This window comes from Amblyraja radiata, chromosome 33, assembly GCF_010909765.2.
Source record: "Amblyraja radiata isolate CabotCenter1 chromosome 33, sAmbRad1.1.pri, whole genome shotgun sequence".
In the NCBI taxonomy this organism is placed as follows: Eukaryota; Metazoa; Chordata; class Chondrichthyes; order Rajiformes; family Rajidae; genus Amblyraja; species Amblyraja radiata.
Window position 1 is genome coordinate 20,549,086 of NC_045988.1, and position 9,234 is coordinate 20,558,319.

At 44.7% G+C, this 9,234-nt stretch overlaps 1 protein-coding gene across 2 annotated transcripts in view; it reads right to left on the reverse strand.

The window, feature by feature from the left end:
• The window catches only part of robo4 (roundabout guidance receptor 4), a 108,524-nt gene extending 107,438 nt beyond the window's left edge, over positions 1-1,086 (reverse strand). The window contains exon 1 of one of the 2 annotated variants that reach the window (XM_033050007.1): positions 586-1,086. In XM_033050007.1, coding sequence (XP_032905898.1) covers positions 586-742 — 157 coding nt within the window. In that variant the 5' untranslated portion in view covers positions 743-1,086. The remainder of the gene's footprint in view (positions 1-585) is intronic. The other variant, XM_033050004.1, reaches the window with a different exon arrangement.
• Positions 1,087-9,234: the final 8,148 nt, after the last annotated feature.

The window sequence follows — 9,234 nt, forward strand, 5'->3', positions numbered from 1 at the left end:
TTTGGATGGAAAGATTTTGTTTAAAACATTTGTTACTGATGGAAGTCAATGCAAACTTTAAGTTGAGAACATATTTAAAAGGAGTTATTGTCATTTTTTCCGCTCACTTCTTATTTTATTGTAATTACATTTGCACGCAATAATTTCCATTTTACAAAGACTATTGCGGTTCAGATAAAACTAATTAAAATTCTGTTTGTTTTTCCTCCTGGGAGACCAGGTCTGAGTTTTGACCCGTGCTTACATTTCAATAGTAAATTGATAGAAAGAGACTCGCCCGAGTGTTATCTCTATACAAGATGGCCCAATGACTCAACAAAGAGACACTTAACTAGTTTTACATATTTCTTTTTAGGGGGTAAAAAAGAGACGCAGTTAACTCGAGTCAAGAGAGAAAAGGCGGAAATGCATATCAAAAAGGTCATTAAAATTTGTAATCAGCCCCTATTGTATTGAAGGAAAAAAAGTGTTTATTTGAGGACAGAATGAGAGAGGAAGAGAGATGCTTGGAGAGCCTTATACAAACCTTGATTGTTGAGTAAAAGCAATTGTAAAGGGTCTGTGTGAAGAAGGTTTAGTACTTACTTCGAGATCTGTGGCTGGGCTTGAAGGAGTGTAGATGCCTCGTTCCTCTCAGAGGCCTGTCCGGCGGACAGGTACATTGACATCGGCAGACTTTAGAGCTCTCTGCCTCGACAAAAAGGTATAGATAAAGCAAGAGTGAAGCAAAGGAAGGCATCATGTAGGAAATGTGCTGGGGAGAGTTACCACCGTGGCCGGTAACGACGGCAGCATCAGCAGCACCGACTTAGTCTGATGCCTGTCTTATTCCAGCCCCTTGGTAAATTATTGGAATTTGTTATCATGCATGTTTGCAACTGCTTTTGTGTTTTTCCTCTTCTTTTTCTAAGTTGTCGAACAATGGGGCAGAAAGGCTTGATGGCACCATGCTGGGACAAGGGCTGAGCTGGGGACCAGGGCTGACTGCAACATCTATGGAATCCAGAGAGGGGGAAAAGAAGAGAGAGCAAGATTCCCTTTGTAAAACCTCACTCGAAACTACACCGTCAGAAAAGCAACATTTCCAAACACTGAGGCATGCTCTGCATTTTTTTTTTTTCACTTCTGAAATTTACCAGCAAAAAAAACACACAGATTTCTGTCCAGCTGAGTTGGTTTCTTCCTCTCCAGGATCGGGGAGGTAGAGGTTTACCATCCTTGAAAGATTGTCACATAAAGGATGTCAGCCCTTTAGAAATTCTGTTTTCAAACAGTATTGACTATCCTGTGATAGATTTTACCGCCTGTCTGCGCTGCCTTTGTGAGGTTTCTGTTGAGTTCGAACTGTTGGAAAGCAGGAGCAACAGTTTACAAAGAATGCCAAATGATTCTAAAACAGTAGCAACAGACAATGCCGCCCCACACCAACCAAACAAATTGCAGCTTCAAATACAAATAAAAGTATCTGGGTTTTTTTTTAAAGAAAATCTAAATTACATTTTATTTACTAGGCATTTCACCATTCTTAATAATCACTTGGAACTACTAAGCAATGTTTGGTTTTCAATTAGTTCTGTGGCTGTGTTCAGTAGCGCCGAGTTAACCATGCCCAATGAAGCTGGGCTTGACTGTGGTTCCGAATGTGCTTAGTATTACCGTGTTTTACTGAACCAGCTTCCATTTGGATTTAGCTGGAATACAAATGAGACTTGACTGGATTCAGTTAACGTTCGTTAATGAATCCGCCATTTCACCTGATATTCAATACTGTTGACGTCATCGAGGTCAAGGAAGTGGATAGACAACTAGTGTGATGCCTCCCAGGATGGGTCTCACGTTTCCCCCTCCCACCCCTATCATCTCCCCCCCCCCCCCCCCCCCCCCCCCCCCATTGCAATGTACAACATAGCTCTACCATCCTGGGGCGTGAGAGAGTCAAACAGTGACAAGAACCCCATCTCCAATTGTGAAGACTGTGATCTCAATTTGCTTGTGATGCTGAGATTTTTTTTCTGAATTGTCTCTGTTTGTCAAGAATGTACATTCTGCCCGCTGATTTACCACTTAATGGGATCACGTCCATTATTTATAGCTTCATGCCAATCCTCTTAGGTGATTGCTACTTAGGGCTATTCCCAGCAAGACTGTGAAGGAAAGAATTGCAGATGCTGGTTTACACTGAAGATAGACACAAATTGCTGGAGTAACTCAGCGTGACAGGCAGCATCTCTGGAGAGAAGGAATGGGTGAAGTTTCGGGTCGAGATCCTTCTTCAGGAATGCGTGATGATTTGGGATGAGGTCCTTCTTCAGACTCAGGGGAGAAGTAATCTAGAGATATGGAAGGGCGAGGTGTGAAAACGACTGTTCAAAGCAGACGATGATAAGGAAATGTAGAATGATACATTGTTGGCTGAGGGGAAGGTGATAAGGAGATGACAGTACTGAAGTTTAAACCAGCATCTGCAGTTCCTTCTTACACACTGACAGTCCTTCTGATTCATTTTACTGATTGTATGCCTCCTTGTCATCTTCCCCTCAGCTGACAATGTACCATTCTACATTTCCTTATCATCGTCTGCTGTGATCTTCATTTTCACACCTTACCCTTCCATATCACTGGACACCCTCTCCCCTGACTCTCAGTCTGAAGTTCATTAGGTTCACAATATTATCTGGACAAGCACTTAGAGTCTTACAGTGTGGAAACAGATCCTTTGGCCCTACTTACCCTTGCCAAGCAAAGTGCTTCATCTAGTCCCACCTGCGTGCGTTTGGCCCATATCCCTCCAATCCTTCCCTATCAATGTACACGTCCAAATGTCTTTTAAATATTGCTATAGTACCTGGTCCAACTATCTCCTCTGCAACTTATTCCATTTACTCACCTCCCTCTGTGTGAAAAAGTTGCCCCTCAGATTCCTACTAATTCTGTTTCTTGATTACCCTACTCTGGGCAAAAGACTCTGTGCATCTACCCTATCTATTCCCTTCATGATCTTATACAGTACACCTCTATAAGATCCTCCCTCATCATCCTGCCCTCCAAGGAATAAAGTCCTAGCCTGCTCAACCTCTCCCTATAGCTCACATACTCGAGTCTTGGCAGCATCCTCGTAAATCTTCTCTGCACTCTTTCCAATTTAACAACATATTTCCTAAAGGATTGAATTACCAACTGCCGGTAAACAGGATTAGTATAGCTAACTGCTTAGTGGTCAACATGGTGGTGCAGTGGTAGAGTTGGTGCCTTACAGCGGCAGAGACCTGGTTTCTCTCCTGACCACGTGTGCTGTCTGAATGAAATTTCCCCCGTGACCTGCATGAGTTTTCTCCGGGTGCTCCGTTTCCTCCCACACTCCAAAGATTTTGGTAAAATTGTAAATTGTCCCTAGTGTGTGTAGGATAGTCTTAGTGTGCGGGGATCACTGGTCAGCACGGACTTGGCGGGCCGAAGGGCCTGTTTCCACGCTGTATCTCTAAACTAAACTAAACTAAACTAAACTAAACATGTTTAAGAAAGAACTGCAGATGCTGGAGAAATCAAATGTAGACAAAAAGTGCTGGAGAAACTCAGTGGGTGTGGCAGCATCTTTGGAGTGAAGGAATTGGCGACGTTTTGGGTCGAGACCCTTTTTCAGACTGACGTTTCGGGTCGAGACCCTTCTTCAGACCTCTAAACATGGATAGACACAAAAAGTTGGAGTAACTCAGTGCAACTGGCAGCATCTCTGGAGAGAAGGAACGGGTGACATTTCGAGTCGAGACCCTTCTTCAGACTGGTTAGGGATAAGGTGAACGAGAGATATAAACAATGATGTAGGGCGCTAAAGAACAATGAATAAAAGATATGCAAAATAAATAACCTAAACTAAACATGGAGATGGTGGGCTGAATGGCCTGTTTCTGTGCTGTATGATGCTGTAATGAAACACGTAATAAATAGGAGATAAATACTATTGGAAGAAGTTGTGAGCGCAGCAATAGTGAACCATTTACAGCTGCAAAGGCTATCATTTGCTGGTTTGATCCTTCACCTGCAAGACTTGCTCGCTGCAGGGGCAAGACTGCCACGCTCTCGTTCGCCTGTCAGGTAGTCCAGGAGCAGGCCCAAACGGCGGGGGCCCATTTTCTCCCAATTTGACCTTTAAATTGGGCCCTAATCATCCCTGTGGGGAAACAGCACATTGTAATCCCCCTTGCTGATGGGATACCATTTTCCTGAGCCGCGGGATCCCATCGATCCAGCCTGACAGGCTGAGCTCTAACAATGCATGAAATGGAGTGAGGCAGAGGCCCCAGAAGCAAAACCTTTGTCCTGCCGCTCGGCAGGTGATCGGAACGGAGCTGTGGCCCACACACGACCTCGACCTTAGAATTGCAAGGTACAAGCATCCAACCCCAGGTTGCTCGGCTTTTGCTGCTGAATCGAAAATGGAGTCCCTGGATGTGTTTGCGAGTTAGTTAATTTCAAAGTACATCCTACTCCGACGGAGCTGCAGAGAAAAGGAGGCACATCGGAGATGTGAGGGCCTGAAAGTGTTTTTTGTGCTCAGACAAAGGAGCGCTGGGCAATGATGGACTTCTGCCTGACTGGAGTTCAATAGAGGTGGCCCCAGCCCAGGGCTTCACTCTCCTTGCAGACCGCGTCCAGCTGGCTGTCAAACAAAGAGGCGGCTCTCGATGTGAAATGACGTGCCATTGAAAACGGGCTTTGTTTCAATTATTTTCCCACTATGGGAGAAAGTAGCCGCTCGGAGGGAAGGGAGGCCTTGATTAGCCCAGATCGCTCAGAAGCGTGTGATGTGCAAGAAAATAAAGTGGTTGTTGTCGGGGAGGGGGGTTGGGGGGGGGTGGGGGGGGGGGGGGGTGGGGGGGTAGTTTGTGTGATGTGGATTCTGGGCATGTGCCAGCTATGATAGTTTGGACACAGACAGTCTGGGCTGACTGACAGCCTCCCAATCACAGCCCAAAGGAATGATCTCACAAAATTAGCACAAGTCACTGCCACTTAAACAAATCCTTAATGAAATATTATTGCAACTGAACCAAACTCAAATTAAACAACCTTCTCCCCTGCTAATCCAAATTGAACCTTACTCTTTAAAGGGACATTAGCTCTGAATGCTGTCCAGCACAGGATAAATACTGTAAAGTAATTCACAATAACACTGAGACCTTTCAGTTTAGTTTTTAGCAATACGGAATGGAAATTGGCACTTCGGCCCACCGAGTCCACACCGACAATCGATCACCTGTTCGCACTAGTTCTGTTATCCCGCTTTCATAGAAACATAGAAACATGGAAAATAGGTGCAGTAGGAGGCCATTCGGCCCTTCGAGCCAGTAACGCCATTCATTGTGATCCTGGCTGATCGTCCCCAATCAATAACCCATGCCTGCCTTCTCCCCATATCCCTTGATTCCACTAGCCCCTAGAGCTCTATCTAACTCTCTCTTAAATCCATCCAGTGATTTGGCCTCCTCTGCCTCCTGTGGCAGGGAATTCCACAAAGTCACAACTCTCTGGGTGAAAAAGTTTTTTCTGACCACAGTCTTAAATGACCTCCCCTTTATTCTAAGACTGTGGCCCCTGGTTCTGGACTCGTCCAACATTGGGAACATTTTTCCTGCATCTAGCTTGTCCAGTCCTTTTATAATTTTATATTTTTCTATAAGATCCCCCCTCAACCTTCTAAACTCCAGTGAATACAAGCCTAGTCTTTTCAATCGCTCCTCATATGACAGTCCCGCCATCCCTGGGATCAATCTCGTGAACCTACGCTGCACTGCCTCAATCACAAGGATGTCCTTCCTCAACTTTCTCATCCACTCCCACCACAATGGGGGCAAATTCACAGAAAGCCGATGAACCTACAAATCCGCATGTCTTTGGGATGTGGGAGGAAACCGGAGCACCCGCAGTAGTCACAGGGAGGGTGTGCAAACTCCACACAGACAAGTCCCTGGCGCTGTGAGGAAGCAGCTCTAGCTCTGTCTTCAGTGCCGCCCATATCTCTCACTGAAAAATCTCAAGAAATACCTTATATTCAGTTCAATCAAACATTTTTTTTAACATGATTAATAGCAATACAAAATAGCAAAAAAATGTTTGAAGCGGTAACGACCAGAGAAACTATGGCCATTGTCCATGGAGAGACAGAGAATATTGAGAGCTTCTGACAAATTGTGGCAAGGATCAGCTGAAAACCTGAAACAATGATGGGGAGATTTTAATTTGAAATGGAGTATTCGAGGTAAGGAACCAAGGCAGGCGAATGGAAATAAATGAGCCATGGCTAGGTAGCACAGTGGCACAGTGGCATAGCGAGGAGTGTTGCTGCCTCACTGCTCAAGTGACCCAGGTTCGATCCTGACCTCTGGTGCTGTCTACATAGCGTTTATATATTCTCCTAAAATAGACAGAATGTGCTGGAGTAACTCGGCGGGCCAGGCAGCATCACTGGAGAAAAAAGATAGGTGATGTTTCGGATCGGGACCTTTCTTTAGACTGCAAGTAGGGGGTCGGGCAGCGAGTGAAGAGCCGGAAGCAAAAAAAGACCAGGACCAATCAGGGCCAGCCACAAATAACCTCAGGCAAGGCGGTACCTGGTAGGTTCATTGTTGGCTGGGGAAGGTGCTTCTTCTGTCGTATGTCTTTTAGAACCGCAGCTCCGTTGAGGCGAGCCAGGCCAACGTGTCATCGTCCAGGCCAATCAGACCTCGTTCACCATTCGGTGGCCGGTGTTTGGGGCAACTGGTGACGATGTGCTCCACTGTCTGTGTTGGGTCCCCACATTCGCAGGAGGCGCTCGCTGTCCACAAGGCCCCACCTTTTCATCGCTACTCCATAGCGTCCGATGCCTGTCCTCAAGCGGTTGAGGGTTGTCCACTGCTTTCGGGGCAGGACCTGGCCAGGGACATCCATGGGGTCATGGATGTACTGGTGGGGAGGGTTCAATCTCAAGAGAAACAACGTGGAGAACTGTGGAGCTGGTAAAACAATTAGAGGAAGGAGACAAGGAGTGAGAGGGGAGCAGGAGGGAGTGTGAGATGAAATCACTTCAAATTAGAGAATTCAATGTTCATGCCGTTGGATTGTAAGCTACCCAAGCAAAATATTCTTCTCATGGACTTCCAGAATGCTCTGGTTTCCTTCCAAAAATATAAGGGTGGTCAGGTTAATTGACCACAGCAGATTGCTTTTTGTACATAGGTGATTAGTAAAATCTGGTGGAATTGATGGGCAAATCAGGAGAATCAAACTTAAACACCTTCGAGAAGCAAACGGGATCTGTGTAGTTTTCATGTAAATGAGTGCTTGGTGGTCAGTGTGCATTCAATGGGCCGAGAGCTACTGTTTCCATGCCTTATGACTCTAATTGAATAGCAGAATGGCCTTGTGTTGTTCCTATTGACAGTTAAGAGTAGATCATGCAAAGACCAAAGCAGCCATTCCATATTCAAAGAGCTGATATGTCAGTCATTTTAATTCACATTCAATATACTTATAAATAACAAAGTTCAGAAAAATGTTAATATATTCATAAGTTTGTAATTCGCCAGAATTTCGCCATTCGGCCCATTAAGTCTACTCCACCGTTCAATCATGACTGATCTATCTTTCCCTCTCAACTCCATTATCCTGCCCTCTCCCCATAATTCCTGACACCACTACTAATAAAAAATCTGTCAATCTCTGCTAAATCCATCCATAAATGGCCTCCACAGCTTTCTGCGGCAATTAATTTCAGAGATTCACCTCCCTCTGACTAAAGGAATTCCTCCTCATCTCCTTTCTAAGACTCTCCCACCAGGGAAACATCCTCTCCACATCCACCCTCTCCAAGCCTTTCACTATTTGATGTTTTAATGAGGTACCCCCACATCCTTCTTATCTGCAGCAAGTACAGGTTTGCAGATTGGCTTTTGATTACATTGAGTGAGCTGCCAGAGAAAGTGGTGGAGGCAAGTACAATTGTAACATTTTAGAGTCACAGTCATAAAGTTATATTGAATGGAAACAGGCCCCTCGGCCCAACTTGTCCATACCGACCAAGATGCCCCATCTACATTAGTCCCAACTGCTCATATCCCATTAAACCTTTCCTGTCCATGGACCTGTCCAATTGTCTTTTAAATGCTGTTATAGTACCTGCCTCAACTACCTCCACCGGCAGCTAATTCCATATACCTACCACCCTCTGTGCAAAAAGTTTGCCCACCTTAAATCTCACCTTAAATTTTAAAGACATTGAGAGGAAATGCTTGGATGTATATGGGCCAGTCGCAGGCATGTGAGACCATCTCCGTTAAGCAACTTGGTAGGCATGGATGAGTTGGGCCAAAGGTCATGTTTCCGTGCTGCTTTGCTCCATAACTCTATATTGTCATTCTCTAACTACCACATTGACCATTGTACAAGATGACGTCAGCAACGTATCATAGACACAAAATGCTGTAGTAACTCAGTAACTCAGTGGGACAGGCAGCATCTCTGGAGAAGAATGGGTGACGTTTCTGGTCGAGACCCTTCTTCAGACTCATCAACTTATCTCTACACAGTGTTTTTTTCCTGTCTACAATAAGGTGCAGGGATACATGGTTATTAAACATACATGTTATGTGGCCGTTAACTGAAATAACAACATGTAACTTTCTAGAGATGCCGATATACATTACCAATGCAAACTGTGACAAAAAAGCAACAACTCTACGGCGATCCTGTCCTCACCCTTTCAGAGATACTCCCTTTCTTCTATGCATCCTTCCATTACCCTCTCTGCAACTTAAAATTAATTAGTTTTCTCTCCTCCCCAATTCTGGATTTGCACATGAATCGCTCATTATACTCTCGGCAGGAAGTTAAGTTTGGTAATTAGTGATGTAAGTGCGTTTTTAACTAAGCTATAATTGTCAAGCAATTCAGTCTGGAATTGGAATTGTGGAGTTAAATTCTTCAGTCGAAGAATTGTTCACAGAAATCTGGAAAATATATGACCTGGAGCCCAGAAGTTGAATTGTTTTGTGCTTTTTCCCCCCAGCATTATCCAATCCAAAATCGATTTAACCAGGAGTAAATTGCTCTGGCAATCATTTCTGTTTAATACTAGACATGATTGCACCAAAGAGAGTAACGACAAACATTACCAGGACATTGCTTGGGGCACACAAGAGATTGCACTTGCTATAATCTTGAGCAAAATACAAGGTGCTGGAGGAACACAGGGGCCAG